The sequence below is a fragment of the Cervus canadensis genome, chromosome 4, assembly GCF_019320065.1.
Source record: "Cervus canadensis isolate Bull #8, Minnesota chromosome 4, ASM1932006v1, whole genome shotgun sequence".
Classification (NCBI taxonomy): domain Eukaryota; kingdom Metazoa; phylum Chordata; class Mammalia; order Artiodactyla; family Cervidae; genus Cervus; species Cervus canadensis.
This window is the reverse complement of record NC_057389.1, coordinates 93,260,616-93,281,394: the sequence shown is the minus strand read 5'-3', so window position 1 is coordinate 93,281,394 and position 20,779 is coordinate 93,260,616. Positions and strand designations below refer to the sequence as shown.

At 40.9% G+C, this 20,779-nt stretch overlaps 1 protein-coding gene across 1 annotated transcript; it reads left to right on the top strand.

Moving 5' to 3' along the window:
- Positions 1–12,653: 12,653 nt before the first annotated feature.
- LOC122440938 (olfactory receptor 7A10-like) lies at positions 12,654–13,586 on the top strand. Its single transcript, XM_043467595.1, has one exon. It carries the CDS (start codon positions 12,654–12,656, stop codon positions 13,584–13,586), a length of 933 nt encoding a protein of 310 aa, XP_043323530.1.
- The last annotated feature ends 7,193 nt before the right edge of the window (positions 13,587–20,779 follow it).

Genomic DNA, 20,779 nt, shown 5'->3' with positions numbered 1-20,779 from the left:
TCTTAAATTTGGTGTTCTTCACATTCATTTGGTTGTGGACTTGTTATCTCCAAAAGAAATGGGATACAAATCATACAATAGACGTAACAAAGAGTTTCTCATACCAGGATTGTGCTTGTTTCTTCACATGTGTGACTTTATATCTTCTTGTAAACACTTCTTTGAGATATTTTCTCTTATTCACCCCACTTTTCAAAAGAAGTGCCTTCCCTGGTGTTTCAGACAGTAAAGAATCAGCCTGTATTGGCAGGAGACATGGATTCGAACCCTGGGTCAGGAAGATCCCTTGGAGAAGGAAATGGCAACCTACTCCAGTATTCTTGCCTGGGGAATCCCTTGGACAGAGGAGCCTGGCAGGCTCCTGGCAGGCATGACTTAGGATGAAGCAACAACAACAACAATTTTTTGATTACAGGAAATAGGCCACATTCAGACTCCAAGACCTTCCCTGAATTCCAAGGGCAGGTCCAAACAGTTGTTAATTAGGAAAGGGAGGGGATGGAGAGACAAGGGAGGAAGAGTCAAGAAACAACAGTGGAGTTCTCAAATCACTGAACATATATATTACCATATGTAAAATAGGGGTTTCCCTGGTGGCTCATAAGGTAGAGAATCTGCCTGCACAGTGGGAGACCTGGGTTCGATCCCTGTGTTGGGAAGATCCCCTGGAGGAGGGCAGGGCAACCCGCTGCAATATTCTTGCCTGGAGAACCTCCGTGGACAGAGGAGCCTAGCAGGGTACAGTCCATAGGGTCACAGAGAGTCAGACACGACTGACTGACTAAGCACAGCACAGCACATATCAGATAGATGACCAGTGTGAGTTTGAAGCATGAAGAAGAGCACCCAAAGCCAGTGGTCTGAGACAACCTAGAGGGATAGGGTGGGGAGGGAGGTGGGAGTGGGGTTTAGGATGGGTGGGAAGCACGTGTATACTTATGGCCAACTCGTGTTGATGTTTGGCAAAAACCATCACAATATTGCAAAGTAATTATCCTCCAATTAAAACAAAGGAATAAATTTTAAAAAGTAACAGAAAAAAAAATCAATAGTGTAGGTTTGGGGCAGGAATATAGGTGAAGATGGCAAATGACTTAGGCAAGTGGTATCTGGGGAAAGAGTACCCCCAGGTAAGGTTAATAAAAAGACCCTGAGGTAGGAGACTGCCTGGTGCCAGGGAGGTAGCTGGAGCAGAGTGAGGGGGAGCAGAGCAGAACAAGAGGGTAGGTATCAGTGCTGATCCGGTGAGACTTTCTGCCACTGAACGACACACGCTTTCAATTACTCTGAATAATATAGGGAGTCATTGCAGGGATTTGAGCAGACACATGGCATGATCTGATTTAAGATTTTAAAGGTCATTCTGGGTGCTGGATTTAGCTTGGATTGTAGGGTGTAAGGTAGCCTGTTTGGACTTACTTTCGGGAAGAGATATAGGTACCTAGGACCAAGGGGAGGATAGCAGTGTAAGCACTGGGAAGCAGTCAGTTGAGTTGTATTTTGAAGGGAGAACCAAAAGGTTCTGCTTCCAGGTTGGATATGGCTGTGAGAGAAAGAGAAAAGACAAGAATGACTCCAGGATTGGGGCCTGAATGACTGAAAAACTAGACTTGAATTCATTGAGATGGGTTTCCCAGGTGGTGCAGTGGTAAAGAATCCACCTGCAATGCAGGAGACAAGGATTCAATCCCTGGCTTAGGAAAATCCCTTGGAGAAGGAAGTGGCAACCCACTCCAGTATTCTTGCCTGGAGAATCCCCATGGAGAGAGGAGCCTGGTGGTCTACAGTCCATAGCATCGCAAAGAGTCAGACATGACTGAGCTGCTGAGCACAACAGCACACATCCATTGAGACAGGGAGGATGAGAGTGAAGCAAATTTGGGAATGATAGTGGACATCAGAGATTCAGAAATATCTCAGAAATTGAGATATTTCACACAGATACATAAGATTCCACATATATGAAGTACCAACAGTAGTCAAATTCATAGAATCAACATAGAATGATGGTTTCCAAGGTATAGAGGAAGGGAGGAAATAAGTTTAGTGTTTAATGGGTCCAGAGTTCCAGTTTGGGAAGATGAAAAAGATCTGGAGGTGGAAGGTGGTGACGGTTGCCCAACCATGTGAATGTACATAATGCCAACTGTACACAATTGTGCATATAAAAATGGTTATGATGGAGAAAATATTTTTGTGATATATGTCAAATAGTGTTCTGCCTATGCTTTCCTCTAAAAGTTTTATAGTATCTGGTCTTACATTTAGGTCTTTAATCTATTGTGAGTTTGTTTTTGTATATGGTGTTAGAGAATGTTCTACTTTCATTCTTTTACATATATGTTATGTAAATGTAATCACAACAAGAAACATTAAATAGCACAAAATAATGGAAAAAGATTGAGGTTTATTTTGGATAATGTTTTTAATATCATTATAAAATAATAGAGCTTGGTGGGATTTTGGGGGAAATTTTTTATTTATTTTTTGGTCAAGCCACACAGTATGCAAGATCTTAGTTCCCCAACCAGGGGTCAAACCCATGCACCCTGCAGTAGAAGTATGAAGTCTTAACCACTGGAAAATTAGGAAAGTATTGAGATAAACATTTTAATATTTTTCATCAGCAACATAGACAAAGGTTTCTCAACCTCAACCATACTGATATTTTTGGTCTGTATTATTAATGTTTGTCACAGAGTCTGTCCTATATATTCTATGATGTTTAACAGTATCCCTGGCCTCTACTCATGAGATACCAGCACTGAGTTGTCATAAGGAGAAATGTCCCCTGACATTGCCAGTTGTTTCAGAGAGGGCAAAATCAGTCTGGTTGAGAAAAATGGAGTAAAAAAATTCTGTGGGCACCAGAATTGATGGTTTACACTTTCAAGAAGATGAGATCATAGAAAAAGCAACATTTGGGGGAGGATAAAACATCAGGTTACCTTGGAAAGGTTGAGTTGATGGCCTGCTATTATCTCAGAGGTAAGTGGTATTGGTCTGGATATCATTAATCTGCATAAGTCACAGTATAAGTTAATTAATCATACAGACAGAAGAAGTTCTTGCTGAGAGATTCAGGAGTTATTAATAGAAATAGAAGCCCATGCTTCTATAGATAGAACCCATAATGCTTCAGTTCTCAGTTATAGAGCCTCATCTGGATATATGCTCTCATATGACCCATTATAATATCCAATCATCCACATTCTCATTTCTTTCAAGGGAAATAAAACACTCATAGACCCATACTGCCCTTTGGGTAGTGCTCCAAACTTTTAAAGAATTTGGTCAGTATTTGTTACTTCCATTTTCACAATATTCCCTCTATTCTCAACCAACTCATCAGGAGTATTTCGACCTCCATCACAACTGCCTTCCCTAAGGTCTACAGTGACCTCACATGCCAAATAAATTTTAAGGGATATTTCCTTTTGTCAAAATGCTTGATGTCTCAGTAGCAATATCACTAATGGCTGCATTCCCTTTCTTGAAATAGGGACCTTTCTAAAGCATTTTGTTTCTGTTACACTGGGATTCACAGATTTAAGTCCACGGGGCAACTTGCAGCATTAACACATCCCTGAGGGAGAAACTTCTAACTTTGAAATCAAATCCTGTAAAGGGGAAGCAAGAATTAGGAAGAATCCTAAGAGCCCTGGGAGATTTCTTCATGAAGAAATTTTTTTAATCTCCAGGGAAATAATCAAATAATCAAACATTGACTACAAATGTTTGATCATAGCCAGATAAATTAAAAATAATTGGAAGAAAGAATTTTGCCTCTCTTCACTGCGATCTTCAGGGAAACCACAGTGGCAGAAAGTTTCTTTTCTATTATTCTCCTTCTACCCCAAGGGAGCTTAATTGTTTAAAGAGTAGAGTGACAACAGGCCAATTTATTTAATGAGGCAGTCTGAGAATTCATCTACCAAAGTGCTGGAAACTTTTAAAATAAGCTTTTAGAGTCCCCAAGGCAAAGTATCTTGGACTTCCCAGACATAAGGTGTGAATTCCCTTCTTGGATAATCTCCCTGTACTTTCTGGAAGAAAATGTGCACTGTAGGAAAACAACCAAGGCAACTAGGGGTTTCCATGATGTCATCTGAAAGAGGCAGGGTACCAAAGTAAAGTCTGCGGGTGGGGATAGAGGAGGGAGATGTAAGCAATGGAGGGAAAACTTATTAGACAGAGTCCTAGGGACACAAAGAATAGTGTTTCTCATAGTTTTGTCTCCAGATCAGCAGCATCAGCGTCACCTGGGAGTTTGTTAGACATGCACAGTTTTGGCCTTCATCCCAGATCTATTGATGATAAGTTAGAATCTCCAGGGTCAGCCCCAGCTACTTGTGTTTAATAAGCCACCTGAGTGGATCCTATGGGTGGCTAAAATTTGAAAACAACTGCTCTTGTGGATTTGTTTAAATGAGTGATGAAGAACTATCACAAGGCTGTGTCTTCAGAGGTTTGAGAGATCTTCACCTCCAACATCTGACCTACAAATGATGATCCATTTGTTGTCACTTTAAAATGTTTATCCCCCTGCTCTTGTTTTCATCTTGTGTGTTTGTTTGAGTTCTCAAAATAATATTAAATACTGTGGTTTATAGTAGAAATTTTTACATGTTCATTAATTGCTATTTCTTGAAGTTTCCATGTGCCATTGAATGTTACCTCTCACTTAAAGATCAAAATTATTTATTATTTTAAAGATATATCTTTATTTTTCTAGCTAGAGATCTTACATACTTCCCTTACACATATTCATGTACATAACCATTTGCAACAATGCCTGTTATAAATGAACAAATACATTTTAAAAAATTAATTTTCATTGGAGTATAGTTGTTTTACAATGTGTTAGTTTCTACTATATAGCAAAGTGAATCTGCTATACATACACATGGATATATATATATATATCCCCTCTTTTTTGAATTCCCTTCCCATTTGAAAAAGTGAAAGTGTTAGCCCCTCAGATGTGTCTGACTCTTTGTGACTCCATAGACTGTAACCTCTGTCGATGGAATTCTCTGGGCAAGAATACTGGAGTAGGTAGCCATTCCCTTCTCCCAGGGGATCTTTCTAACCTGGGTATTCTGCATGTTTAGGCAGACTGTTTACTGTCTGAGCCACCAAGGAAGCCCTGACTATAGTTAGATCTCCAGAATTTATTCATCGTCTATCTGGAAGTTTGCATCCTTTGACCAGTCAGTTCAGTCACTCAGTCGTGTCTGACTGTTTGTGACCCCATGGACTGCAGCATGCCCTGGTTTTGACCAATATCTCCCCATTTTCCCCACCCTTAGTCCCTGGAGAAATTGCTTGCATGACATAAAAATTAAATTGTGTAGAGTCAACAGAGATAAGAAAAGAGATCTATACCTGTGCCAGTGAATGTCAGAGCAAGTGAGAATATATAGCTGGGATCTTTGACTCTCAACTTCTAAAAATATTATGTAAAATTGTAGTTCTTATTGGCCCCATTTTAAAGCTAAGAAACTGACATTTCTATAGCCTGGGTGACAATGATTTTAGAGATAGTAGGTATTAATAGTTCCAACTACAATTCATACTTAGAATTACAAGTTGATTCAAGTGAGGGGACATGGACTTCACTTTCATGTGTGCTCAGTTGCTTTAGTCATGTCTAACTCTTTGCAACCACATCGACTGTAGCCCACCAGACTCCTGGGACTCCCCAGGCATGAATACTGGAGTGTGTTGTTATTTCTTCCTCCGGGGGATCTTTCTGACCCAGGGATCGAATTGAGACTTCCCTCACTGCTGTCTGATTCGTTACCGCTGAGCCACCTGGGACTCCCCAGGCATGAATACTGGAGTGTGTTGTTATTTCTTCCTCCGGGGGATCTTTCTGACCCAGGGATCGAATTGAGACTTCCCTCACTGCTGTCTGATTCGTTACCGCTGAGCCACCAGGGAGAAGAATATAAAAAATTTGCGAGCCATGTCTTAAAACTGCCACAACTGTGTTAAATATGGCTTTACTGAGGGAGCTTACATGGAGAATAGCAGAGTTCCTGCAAAGCTCTTAAATCGGTAAGACACAGAAAGAGACAGAGAGAAAGAAGGTGGTAAACTGTTCATCTCCTCTGCAAGGCACTCATCCAGTTCCACTCTCCTTATTTTCAATCCGTGAAGCAGATGGCTTCCATGTTTCTGTGAATTATGGCACTTGTGGCTCCCTTGAACATGCATCCTATCACCGCCAAGTGTGACTGCAACTGTCTCCAAGACCACAGGACTTGACTTTATTCCTGTCCCAACAGGCATCAAGTTACTCCAATTGAAGGCCCTGCCATTTTGAAGGCATTGACTTAGAGAAAGATACAATCTCCATGACTCAAGATATTCAGTTCCCTTATAGTTGTTGGGAGGAGGGCATGGCAACCCACTCCAGTATTTTTGCCTGGAGAATCCCATGGACAGAGGAACTTGGTGGGTTGCAGTCCATAGAACTGCAAAGAGTCAGACACAGCTGAAACAACTTAGCATTCATGCATGGTTGCCAGAGGGGAAGGGAAGGGATACTTAGGGAGTTTAGTATAGACAGGGACACACTGCTAAATTTAAAATGGTTACCAACAAGGACCTTCTGTGGAGCACATGGAACTCTGCTCAATGTTATGTGGCAGCCTAGATGGGAGGGGGGTTTGGGAGGAGCATGGATACATGTAAAAGTAAGGCTGAGTCCCTTCTCTGTTCACCTTTCAGGATCACAACATTTTAACTGGCCATACCCCAGTATAAATTTAAAAGTTAAAAAAAAAAAAAGATATTTAGCTACCCCTACTCTCTTCCCAGTTGTAAGAGATTAAACTCTTGAGGAAAGATAGAAAACAGATGGCCTATTGGCCTCATACACTGTCCAACTTAGCCTCTGCTTGGAACCAATTTATACTTTCCAAAGGTTCTGCATGCTGGAGGGAAGGGTGTTCAAGTTTCAGTTAAGTTCAGTTGCTCAGTCATGTTTGACTCTGCGACCCCATGGACTGCAGCACACCAGAACTCCAGTCCATTGCCAACTCCTGGAGCTTGCTCAAACTCATGTCCATCAAGTTAGTGATGCCATCCAACCATCTCATCCTCTGTCGTCCTCTTCTCCTCCTGCCTTCAATCTTCATCAGGGTCTTACCCAGTGAGTCAGTTTTTCATATCATATGGCCAAAGTACTGGAGCTTCAGTTGAGCATCAGTCTTTCCAATGAATATTCAGGACTGAAGTTGCCACGACAGAGTGAGATCTCACCTCAGTTATATATATGGACTGTAGCCTGCCAGGCTTCTCTGTCCATGGGATTCTCCAGGCAAGAATACTGAAGTGGATTGCCTTGCCCTCCTCTAGGGGATCTTCCCAATCCAGGGAACAAACCCATGTCCCTTACATCTTGTGCATTGGCAGGTAGGCAGGTTCTTTACCATTAGCACTATCTGGGAAAGTACTATCTTCCATGGTGTTCATTAAATACTTTTATAAGAAGAGCAAAATTGCACCAGGATTTTTATGTATGATCCTGAAGGGATGAGGGTCACCCATGAGGTAATGCTGAGAAGATGGAGAGAGGAGGCATTTGTCCAGTGTCAGCCTATCCTCTGGCTCTCTCCTTTTCAGATCCTGAGGCCCTACAAAAAGTGAAAGTGAAGTCACTCAGTGAGGCCCTATAACCAGAGGTAAAGCAATGAGTGTCTTTATCCTCTTACCTGCCATTGCTCAGATGGCTCAGTGATAAAGAATCTGCCTGCAATGCAGGAGACACAGGAGATGAGGGTTCGATCCCTGGGTTGGGAAGATCCCCTGGAGGAGGAAATGGCAAGCCACTTCAGTATTCTTGCTGGGAAAACATCCCATTTACAGAGGAGCCTGGAAGGCTACAGTCCATGGGGTTGCAGGTGTCGAATGACTAAGTACGAACACACACCATTGCTCTGCCCTGGAAGGAGATCCTCAAGTGTTTGAGGGGAGAGCACAAAAAAAGGAAGGATCCCCTCATTCAGAAATTAAAGGTATTTAGAAATTTCACATGAAAGCAAAAGGACTCAGAATATAAATGTTGAAGAAATTCCAGGAATGGAAATCAAAGGATGATAAGTATCCTTACTTATGATTGCAGAAAAATAGCTGTGTGATAATTCATCATTTGTGAAATTTCTTGTAAATGTGTAATTTCCCTATTTAGTCTCTCAGTTACCTTCTGTTTGTGCCCTTTGATAATTAGGGCAGGAAGTCAGAGACACATATATTGGTATTGCAGAAAAGGACTGTAGAAAAGCAATTGCTGATACTTTCCTGGGTAAAGATCCCAGATGACAGAATGGACAAACAACAGGGTCCTACTGTATAGCACAGAGAACTATGTTCAATATCCTGTGATAAACCATAATGGAAAAGGATATAGAAAAGAATGTATATTTATGTATAAATGAATCACTTTGCTCTACAGCAGAAATTAACACAGCATTTTAAATCAACTCTACTTCAATGAAAAATTAAAACCATAAAGAAGAAAGATCCCAGATGAAAGAATAAATAGATATCAGGGCAAGAGCAAATAGGCTAAATTATTTGGACTAGGAAGGAGTCAACAATGGAAATGAGCATGTTGCCCTTTTAATTTAATTTATTTTTGGCTCTGCTGGGTCTTTGTTGCTGTGTAGGCTTTTTCCTCTAATTGCAACAAGCAGGGGCTACTCTGTAGTGGTGGTGTATGGGTTTCTCATTGTGGTGGCTTCTTCTGTCGCAGAACATCAGCTCTAGGTGCTCAGTATTTGAGGTTTCCAGGCTCTGAAATACAGGTTCTGTAGTTGTGGTGCATGGTCTTAGTTGCTCCGTGGCATATGGAATCATCTTGTGCTAGGGATCAAACTTGTGTCTCCTGCATTGACAGCCAGATTCTTTACCATTGAGCCAACAGAGAAGCCTGAATTTGGTTATTTAATGAGTGGAAACTTTATATTCCTTTTCTCTTGCTTTCTTCTATTAATATTAACATCTTATTTCTTTTATCTTCTCTCCATTTAGTAATTTCCCTTGAGGTAAATAGTTGCTGAAAGTTTGGGAGGCATAGACACCCAGAGGCTTTGATGAGCTGCAATGATGGAGAAACTCATCTACTTATTAATTCACTCAACTATAGTCGTAGGAAGTTCTTGATGTGCTAAGAACTCTGCAGTAGGTCTATGATCCCACCCCAGGGATTGAACCTTCATCTCTTACGTATACTGCATAGGCAGGCAGGTTCTTTACCACCAATGCCACTTGGGAAGCACACAATAGATCAGTAGGAGATAAAATTACTTTCCTCACTTCCAAGGCAGTTGATCCATTAAGTTGCACAGCACACTCCAGCGAATACCCAGAATCTGAGGCATTCTTATATACATTCTATGACTCTGCTCAATAAATGCTCAAGTTGAAATGCAAGAGAACAATCCACATTTGTTAAAAGTCAAGAGAATCTTTTTACAAACTATTATACTTCAAATATGAGTCATGGAAATAAGACTGCCTTTCAATTGATCAGAAGCCACTACCAACAATTACAAACTGCCCACCTCCCTTAAAGAGTCAGATTGAATGAAGATACTCATGTATAGTTAAAGAATTTGCATATGATATGGTCATTTTATCTTTCCAAAATACTATCTGTGGGGAGCCAGCCTGCTCAAGGCCCAAAAAGGCCCTGGGAAAGCCTTGAAAGAGGCCATTCCCTGTCCCGCCACTCCATGATAAAGTAGTAAAACAGTTGCTGGGTCTCCTTTGTTCTTCCTTGAGAAAAACATAGTAGTGACCTTCACTTAGTAGTCTATCTTGGAATGTGAAAAAAGGAATGTAAGCTTCTGCAATCACTTAAGACAAAGAATTGTATTGATGTGACAAAAACCAGATGGCATTTTTATGAACTATGTTTTCTGCTTGTACTAGTATAAAGGTAGCTGTTTTACTCAATAAAATCACTGGCTTGCCTCAAGAGCATTTCAGTCCTCTCGACCCCATTCTTTACTATCGGCTTTTTTCTCAGGCTTCCGTGCTGTTGCGATCGGGACGTGTTCTCTTTGCCAGCTGGTCCCGGCAACTATCGGCCTTGAATTTTTTTTTAATTATTGAGTGGCAATGGAGATATAACACTGTGTTATTTTCAGATGTACACCATAATGATTCAATATTGGAAGACATTCAACACTCAATATTTCAAAGTGACCACAATAAGCCAGTTAACACCAAATCACAAGATCACAAACACAAGAAAAAATGTGATGAGAACTTTTAAAGTCTACTCTCTTAGCAGCTTTCAAATATTCAAAGTCAGCATGTTGTACATTACAACTCCATGGTTTATTTATTTCTTAACCTGAAGTGTGCACACTTTGACCCCCTTCACCCAGTTCACCCATCCTTCATCTTCCTAAGGAGACTTAGGAGACTTTTGTCAACCCAAGGAGATTGACAGTGATGACAGCCAATGGTGGTCTTTCTCCTTTGTAATTAGGAGCATTACAGAATAGCAAGTATGCAGAAAGATTTGTAACAAGGCAAAGAGAACACTGACAATCACTGTATTCTTGTTTAGTCACTAAGTCGCATCTGACTGTTTGTGTTTCCACGGACTGCAGCATGCCAGGCTTCCCTGCCCTTCACTATCAATCATTGTATGATCTTATGTTATTCCTAATTGCTGGTATAGGACCCATTATTCTGGGTACAGGACCCTCAGGACCAGGGGTGGTGAGAAGCAGAGGGCAGTTGGGCTCTAGATGAGTGTCTTCATCTTCTTAGCTCCATTCTAAGCATCACTTTAATGTGGGTGCCACATATGACTCAGCCTTTCAGGATAATATGTAAATATCCTGGTGCAACTTCTTTCCTCCCAATATTTAATGAGCACCATAGAGAACAAAGTTTTGTTTGTAACTATCCTAGTATCTAATGGTACTGAAATGGTTTAAGACTTGATGGCCTCACTTTCCTTGGACATTTTAACCAGTCCCATAACTTCACAGATGAAGGGTGTTTCATCACTTGATGAATGTCCAGAAAACACATAGCCTTGTTTCTACAAGATATTAATTGTCCATGGTATTTGTTGTTCAGAGAATCAGTTATTTCCAACTCTTTGTGACCCCATGGACTGCAGCATGCCAGGCTTCCTTCACCATCTCCTGGAGTTTGCTCAAACTCATGTCCATTAAGACAATGATGCCATCTAACCATCTCATCCTCTGCTGCCTCCTTCTCCTCCTGCCCTCAATGTCCTTGGTATATCAGGCATTAAACATCTGTAGGTGAAAGACACTCAGTCGTGTCTGACTCTTTGCCAACCCATGGACTGTATGGAATTTTCCAGGCCAGAATACTGGAGTGTGTAGCTTTCCCCTTCTCCAGGGGATCTTCCCAACCCAGGAATAGAACCCAGGTCTCCCACATTGCAGGTGGATTCTTTACCAGCTGAGCCACAAGGGAAGCCCAAGAATACTGGAGTGAGTAACCTATCCCTTCTCCAGGGGATCTTCCTGACCCAGGAATCAAACCAGAGTCTCCTGCATTGCAGGTGGATTCTTTAGCAACTGAGCTATCAGGGAAACCCCTAAACATTTGTAAATGTGTTTTATTACTTAGTGAAAATGTTTTCTTTATTTTTCCATAAGAAATAGACTGTAATTCTACTCATCCCGCAGGACTGGGTCCAAATATTTGAGATATTCTCTCATATTTCCTCACCTGTGAGGCATGGTTACCTGACCCCTTTCTGGCTGCCAGAAAAGGCAAGTAGCATAGATCAAGTTACTGTATTCCACTGGGCCTCATGTTCCACTTTTGTGTTAGAGTGAGCGTGAACCATTTTTATCTAAGGTCCAAAGTTGCCCTCAGCTTTTAATGAAAAAAAAATTTTTTTTAAATGCACTTCTTTATTTTTCTCTACACTGGGTCTTTGGTGCTGCATGGGGCTTTCTCTAGTTGCAGTGAGTGGGCTTCTCATTGCAGTAATTTTTCTTGTGGAGCACGAGTTCTAGGGCACGAGGGCTTCAGCAGTTGTGGCATATGGGCTTTGTTGTGCTGCAGCATGTGGGATCTTCCTGGACCAGGGTAATCAAATCCATGTTCCCTGCATTGGCAGGTGGATTCTTATCCACTGTACCACCAGGAAAGTCCTGCTCTAACTTTTTAGATTTGATGATCCTAAGCCAGAGATAGAGGCTTCCATGGTGACTCAGTGGTGAAGAATCTGCCTGAGATGCCGCAGATGTGATTTTGAGCCCTGCATCAGGAAGATACCCTGGAGAAGGAAATGGCCACCCACTCCAGTATTCTTGCCTGGGAAATCCAATGGACAGAGGAGCCTGGTAGGCTGCAGTCTGTGGAGTTGCAAAGAGTCGTATATGCCTTAGAAACTGATCATCAACAACAAGCCAGAGTTCAGGATGATGGATGAGTATCCCAAAGGTCAGTGGACATGGCTGAACTGCTGCATAGAAGAAATAACAATATAGGATTCTGAAGCTTTGCCATGTTAATGCTTTTATACCCAATCCTTCACTTTAAGAAATTAAAGAAGTACAGGGGCTCCAGAGTCTGTCCAGTGGCTATTTCATTTTTTCCCCCTTCTTCAATCATCTAGCTGGTGCATCAGCAACATGGAACCAGGAAATCAAACACGTGTTTTAGAAGTTTTACTCCTGGGATTTTCCCAAGACTCAGAAAAGCAGTGCATCTTATTTGGGTTGTTTCTATCTGTGTTTGTGGTCTCTGTGCTCAGGAACCAGCTCATCATCCTGGCCATCAGCTCAGACCCCCGTGTCCACATCCCCATGTACTTCTTCCTCTCCAACTTGTCCTTGGCTGACATTGGTTTCATCTCCACCACAGTCCCCAAAATGATTGTGAACATCCAGACACAGAGCAAATCCATCAGCTATGCAGGCTGCATCACCCAGATGTGTCTTTTCATGGTTTTTGGAGGTGTGGACACTTTTCTGCTGACTGTGATGGCCTATGACCACTTTGTGGCCATCTGTCACCCCCTACACTACACAGTCATCATGAACCCTTGCCTCTGTGGCCTGCTGGTTCTGGTGTCTTGGTTCACCAGCTTGTCACACTCCCTGATCCAGAGTTTGTTGATGTTGCGGCTGTCCTTCTGTACCAACTGGGTCATTCCACACTTTTATTGTGAACTTGCTCAGGTCCTCACACTTGCCTGCTCAGACACACTCATTAATTACATCCTGCTGTATATGGTGATTGGCTTTCTCGGCATTGTTCCTTTCTCAGGGATCCTTTTCTCCTACACCCGCATTGTCTCCTCCATTCTGAGAATCCCATCAGCTCATGGGAAATATAAGGCATTTTCTACCTGTGCATCTCACCTGTCCGTGGTTTCTTTGTTCTATGGGACAGGCCTTGGTGTGTATCTCAGTTCTGATTCATCTTCCTGGAGAGGCATGATCGCCTCGGTGATGTACACTGTGGTCACCCCCATGTTGAACCCGTTCATCTACAGCCTGAGGAACAGGGACATCAAGAAGTTTCTACAAAAAGTCTTTAGAAGAACACTCTGTGTTCAGTGATGGGAACATTTGTCCAGGGGTTGAATTGACAGTGATAGCAACAGTTGGCTAAAGAAATACTGCCTCTTTTGTTTGTGAGTGGGTGATTTGAGTACATATGTATTTTATTTAAATAGAGCACATACACTTTAATACTGAAATCTTGCATTCAGTTCATTGTACAATTTCAGGATTGTCTTAGAAACACACTTCATGAATTTAGAATATCAGACCTAAATAGCCTTTATTTAATAATTTTACATATGTAAATAAAGTGTTTTTTAATGACTACTGAATGAATTTTAGAAGGTAGATCTGTGCTTAATTACTCAAGTTTGCATTTACTCAGTATATTGTTATGTCATTCAGTGTTTGAAATCCTGCCTCTTGTGAAAAAAATTTTATCAAAGTATAGTTGATTTACAATGTTGTTTTAATTCCAGGTATACAGCAAAGTGAATCAGTTATATATACACCTATATTTGTTCTTTTTCAGATTCTTTTCTTGTATAGGTTACTACAGAATATTAAAAAAAAAATGGTCAGTTTCTGCTGTACAGCAAAGCGAATGAGTTATACATCACATATATCCATTCTTTTGTAGACTTTTCCCCCATATAGATCATTTGAGTATTGAGTAGAGCTCCCTGTGCTATATCGAATGTCCTCATTAGTTACCTATTTGATCCATAGTACTGTACATTTGTTAACCCCATTCTCCCAAATTTATCACTCCCCTCCCTCCCCCTTTGGTAACCTTGTGGTTGATTTTGAGATCTGTGAGTCTTTCTGTTTTGTGAGTTTGTTTGTATCATTTTTATTGGATTCCATATGTAAGTGATACTGTATATTTGTCTGACTTACTTCACTTGGTTTGATAATCTCTAGGTCCATCTATGTAAATGCAAGTGGCATTATTTTGCTCTTTTTCATAGCTGAGTAATATTCTACTGTATGTAAGTACACATCTTCATTCATTCCCCTGTTGATGGACATTTAGCTTGCTTCTTTGTTCTGGTTTTGGTGAATATTGTTGCAATAAACATTGAAAAGCATGTATCTTTTTGTTTTTTTCTGGATATATGCCAAGGAGTGGGATTGTGAGATCATATATTCTATATGAACTTCTATATTTAGTTTTTTAAGGAATCTCCATAGTGGCTGTACCATTTACATTCCCACCAACAGTATAGGAGGGTACCCTTTTCTCCACACTCTCTCCAACAAGAAATTTTGCCTTTTAGTCACATCGAGTTTTGTTTCTCATTCATTCACTGCAAGGGACTTTGGTCAGAATTGTTTAGTGAATACTTTGTGTTCACCTCTTACAGTATTGTCTCTATTAACCTCAGTTCTACTCTTTGCATCCCTCCTTTTACTTATCCATCATTGTAAATTGGATTGGATTTCTAGTCCTGCAGGTTGATACCAGCCACTTCAAGTACAGACTCAGAATAGCTGAATAAGAATTATGAAATAGTGCTTATTATCAATATCATTGCTAGTTTTTATCAAATTCATTTATTCAACAGTATTTTCTGAGCGGTGCTCATTGTGCCAGGCTGATGCAAATATCTGGAACAAAGAAGTGAAGGGAGGGAAATAAAGACAAAAATCTTTGCCCTCATAGAGCTTAAATCCTGGATTTCAGCATTTATCAGACCATGCTCTATGTCCAAACAGAAAATACACTGACAAATAAATTATTTATTTGATTTTCAACGTGGTTGAACTTTTCTACGTATATTTAGTATGCTTCCAAAATAAGGTATGAACGTTTATCACTAGGACAGAAAAAGTGCAAGGCCAAGAATATTAGAACAGGTCAGTTGCTAATAAATTGTTGGGTCTAGCTGCCTCACTCTAGGTGAATTTACTGAAGTTGAAACACAAGATCCAGATGGTGACAAAATCTGGATGAAAGGGGACATATGTTCAGGTATTGTGCCAGGACAGAGTACTGGATTAGAATTCAGAAGAGTAGGAATTGAATCACAGACTTGCCACCCTGGAGATACGTGATGCTGAGCAGCTTCAGGGGGTACAGAATATGTTCAAACTACTAGATGTCTTGATGAATGTTTATTTTCCCATATTCTTCACCATAAAGAAATTAAATGGGACTTTCCCTGGTGGTCCAGTGACTGAGAATCTACCTGTCAGTGGAGGGGACATGGGTTTGATCCCTGGTCCAGTAAGATTTCACATGCCATGGGGCAAGTAAGCCTGTGTGCCACAACTACTGAGCCTGTGCTCTAGAACCCATGAGCCACAACTACTGAAGCCCATCCACACTAGAGCCTGTAGTCCAGAACAAGAGAAGTCACCACAAGAAGAAGCCCACACTTATCACTACTCTCACAGCTAGAGAGTAGCCCCCGCTTGCCACCACTAGAGAAAGCCCACAGGCAATAAGGGAGACCCAGCACAATGAAAAAGAAATATAAATAAATAAATATTAAAAAGACAAAATTGGATGATGTGTTCTTTGGATGGTGTGTTTGCCAAGGCATTGCAGGCAGGGAAGGCAAACATAAACACATAAATATTCAACTTGGTAAAGAAGAATCACTGCTCATACGGGGACTGGAGTCCAGTGGAATCAACTGGTCACCAAGTTATGTCCTTGAAGAGTGCTACCATTTTGAAGAACAAGAATGGGCTTCCAAAAGGGGATCTCATCTCCTATTTAATCCGTTTAATCTCTAGGCTTTGTGACTGAGAGATTAGGTCTGGCAACTGGGAAAAGAATCATTATTTTCAATTGTGGAACTGACTATTTTTTTAAAAAATTATTTTTAAGTAGAGGATAATTGCTTTACAATGTTGTGTTGGTTTCTGGCATACATCAACACAAATCTGCCATAAGTATACATATGTTCCCTCCCTCTTGAGTCTCCCCCCCAACTCCTACCCCATCTCATCCCTCTAGGCTGTCACAGAGAACTGGTTGGCTCTCTGTGTTATACGGCAGCTTCCCGTTGGCCATCTGTTTTACATATGGTAATGTGTATGTTTCAATGCTGCTCTCAATTCATCGCACCCTCTTCTTTCTCTTCTGTGTCCATAAATCTGTTCTCTATGTCTGAGTCTGTATTCCTGCCCTGCAAATAGGTTCATCAGTACCATTTTCCTACATGCTATATATATTTATTACTATTATTATACAAAACTTGTTTTTCTCTTTCTGACTTACTTCACTCTGTATAACAAGGTTTAGATTCATCTACCTCATGACAAGTGACTGAAATTTGTTCCTCTTTATGATTGAGTAATTTTTCACTCTATATATGTACCACAACTTCTTTATCCATTCATCTGTCAATGAACATGTAGGTTGCTTCCATGTCCTAGCTATTATAACAGTGCTGCAATGAACATTGGGGTACATGCATCTTTTTCAATTTTGTTTTTTAATTCGGGCATAGATGCTTTACACTCTTGTGTTAGTTTCTGCTGAACAATGAAGTGGATCAGCTTTTGTATACATATATCTCCTTCTGACTTTTGCTGACTTGCTCTTGATATTTTTGGTTAGCTAAATCTAACAATGCTTCTGATGTGTGCTTACCTGTGACTGCACCATTCCAGATTTATTGCCTTGCCTCTCACTGTTAACACTGACATTTGAGTTTATAACTCAAGTTACTTGTAAGCATAATTTAAAACTCCTGCTCAGTGTGGAGGTTAGCTTCCCACACCACAATCAAAACCCCAAGAATTGCAAAGTTGTAACAACAGTGGAAATGTTGGATATTCATTGGCTAAGACTACCTTAAGTTTCCCCCTCAGCTTAAATGAGTTTCTACCAATCTGTCTTCACTCTCTTTTCTTAGAGTATTTACATTAGAATACTTTTAAATTCTTTCTCTACTCCTTTCTTTATGGCCATGCCGTGGGCATGTGGGAATCTTAGTTCCCTGACCAAGGACTGAACTTGTGCCGCTTGCAGTGGAAGCACAGAGTCTTAACCCCTGAAACACCAGGGAAGTCCAGTCTGCATCTTTTATTAGTAAATGTAGATATATCTTCTCCAAGTCTCTCATCCTTTTTACAACCAGAGGATGATTTTCACAAAGTCTTCCCTTTGAAATGTAATCATCAAGAAAATTAGTTCCCCTGTCTCCCTGCTTCTGTGGGAGTGTAAGAGCCTAAATTCAAAAAGCAGCAACCAAAACAGTAGCATTGACATATATACACTATCATGTGTAAAATAGATAGCTAGTGGGAAGCTGATATACAACACAGGGAGGCCAGCCTGGTACTGTGTGATGACCTAGAGGTGTAGGATGGGAGGTGGGGAAGGAGGTCAAGAAGGAGGGGATATATGTACAATTATGGCTGACTCCCTTTGTTGTCCAGCAGAAACAGACACAACATTGTAAAGCAATTATCCTCCAGTTAAAAAGAAAGTGTGCATGTGTGCTAAGTCACTTCAGTTATGTCTGACTCCTTGTGACCCTGTGGACTCTAGCCTGCCAGGCTCCTCTGTGTGTGGGGATTCTCATGAGGAATCTCTAGGCAAGAATGGTTGCCATTTCCTCCTCCAGGGGATCTTCCTGACCTAGGTATCAAACCTCTGTCTTCTTTACTGGCAGGTGGCTTCTTAACGAGTAGCACCACCTGGGAAGTCCCAAAAAGAAAAGGAGCAATTAGCAAACACAAATGGCCTATCCTATCAACCCACCTCCCTTCCCTAACATCTTCCGGTGCTTTTCCATTAGCTTCCCCCAGCTTAAAAAATCCACTTCAGATGGCGACTGTAACCATGAAATTAAAAGACACTTTCTCCTTGGAAGAAAAGCTATGACCAACATAAACAGCATATTAAAAGCAGAGACACTGCTTTGCCAACAAGAGTCTGTCTAGTCGAAGCTATGGTTTTTTCAGTAGTCATGTATGGATGTGAGAGTTGAACTATAAGGAAAGCTGAGCACCGAAGAATTGATGCTTTTGAACTATGGTGTTGGAGAAGACTCTTGAGAGTCCCTTGGACTGCAAGGAGATCCAACCAGTCCATCCTAAAGGAGATCAGTCCTGGGTGTTCGCTGGAAGGACTGATGCTGAAGCTGAAACTCCAGTACTTTGGCCACCCCATGTGAAGAGTTGACTCATTGGAAAAGACCCTGATGCTGGGAGGGATTGGGGGCAGGAGAGAAGGGGATGATGGAGGATGAGATGGTTGGATGGACAGGAGCTTGGGTAAACTCCGGGAGTTGGTGATGGACAGGGAGGCCTGGCATACTGCGGTTCATGGGGTCGCAAAGAGTCAGACACACAAAGAGCGACTGAATTGAACTGAACTGAATGTAAGTTTCCATGTTATCCTTCCATACATCTCACCCTCCCCTCCCCTCTCCCCATCTCCATAAGTCTATTCTCTATGTCTGTTTCTCCATTGCTTCCTTGTAAATACATTTTTCAGCACCATTTTTCTAGATTCTGTATATGTGCATTAGAATACGATATTTATCTTTCTCTTTCTGACTCACTTCACTCTGTATAATAGGTTCTAGGTTCATCCACCTCATCAGAACTGACTGAAATGCATCCCTTTTTATGGCTGAGTAATATTCCGTTGTGTATATATACCACAACTTCTTTATCCATTCATCTGTCGATGGGCATCTAGGTTGCTTCCATGTTGTAGTTATTGTAAATAGTGCTGCAATGAACAATGGGATACATGTGTCTTTTTCAACCCTGGTTTCCTCAGGGTATATGCCTAGGAGTGGGATTGCTGGGTCATATGGTGGTTTTATCCCTAGTTTTTTAAGGAATCTCCATACTGTCTTCCACAGTGGCTGTATCAATTAATATTCCCACAAACAGTGCAAGAACATTCCTTTTTCTCCACACCCTCTCCAGCATTTACTGTTTGTAGACTTTTTGATGATGGCTGTTCTGACTGGTATGAGGTGATATCTCATTGTAGTTTTGATTTGCATTTCTCTAATGAACAATGTTGAACATCTTTTCATGTGTTTGTTAGCCATCTCTATGTCTTCTTTGGAGAAATGTCTGTTTAGGTCTCTTTCCCACTTTTTGATTGGGTTGTTTGTTTTCTTGGTATTGAGTTGTATGAGCTGCTTGTATATTTTGGGAATTAATCCTTTGTTAATTGTTGCATTTGCTATTATTTTCTTACCCTCTTAGCCATATTAAGTGTCCAGTTCAGGAGCATTTGTGGCTCAGTGGTAAAGAATCTACATGTAAGGTAGGAGACACAGGAGACATGGGTTTGATCCCTGGATCAGGAAGATCCCCTGAAGGAGGAAAAGGCAACCCACTCCAATATTCTTGCCTGGGAAATCCCAGGGAGAGAGAAGCCAGGTGGACTACAGTCCATGGTGTTGCAAAGAGTCAGACATGACTGAACAACTGAGCATGCACACACACACCACTATCCATCTTCAGAACTTTTTATTTTCCCCAAGTGAAATTCTATTTCCACTAAACTAATTCCCCATTCTTCTTTCCAAAGCCTCTGGAAACTGCCATCCCAACCACTGTCTCTATGATTTTGACTACTTTAGGTGTCAAATCACTCAACTTTTGTCTTTGTGTTTTGCTATTTAATATGATTGGGAAGAAGTTAGGTGGAATGGGAAGGAGAATTATCAGCAAAATTGGGAACTGACTTTGCTTTGATAGGTACCCTCCCATCTACTCCTTGGGAAGCATATACCCCACTTTTCCCAGGAAAAACCCAGTTGATAAGTGTTTATTCAAACTTAATATTCATAGTGTCCTATTTCAATTTCAAAATACTCTAGTTTAGAAATCAAATATCCACTCTATTTACTCAAAAATCATTAAGGAGCAAAAATATATTAGATATCTCGGTCATTAAGGTAGGGTTTAGATCCACCTAACATATAGGGAATAATCATAGGAAAGTTACAGAAACAACGCACAACAAGAAAAAGAGAGAGCTCTGTTTATTTTGTGATGATAGAAACAAGATTGCTTGTGACCAAGAGTCTTGAGTAATACTTAAGGAAAAAGAGACGGGTATACTGATGCGATATGCCAAAGCCCAGAAGGGTTATAACTCACATGGGTCATCCAGCTAATTCTCCAATTCCATTAAAGCTATGCTATGAAGAGGAAAAATCGTGTAAACATAAAGTAGAGAGCCAGATAGGTACATTTAGAGTAAGTGACTTCAGATTCAGAATCACTTATTGCACATGTTCGATTTTGTTGCATTT

Excerpts from the sequence above, each read along its gene's own strand:
- LOC122440938 (XM_043467595.1), top strand. The coding sequence starts at position 12,654 with ATGGAACCAGGAAATCAAACACGTGTTTTAGAAGTTTTACTCCTGGGA.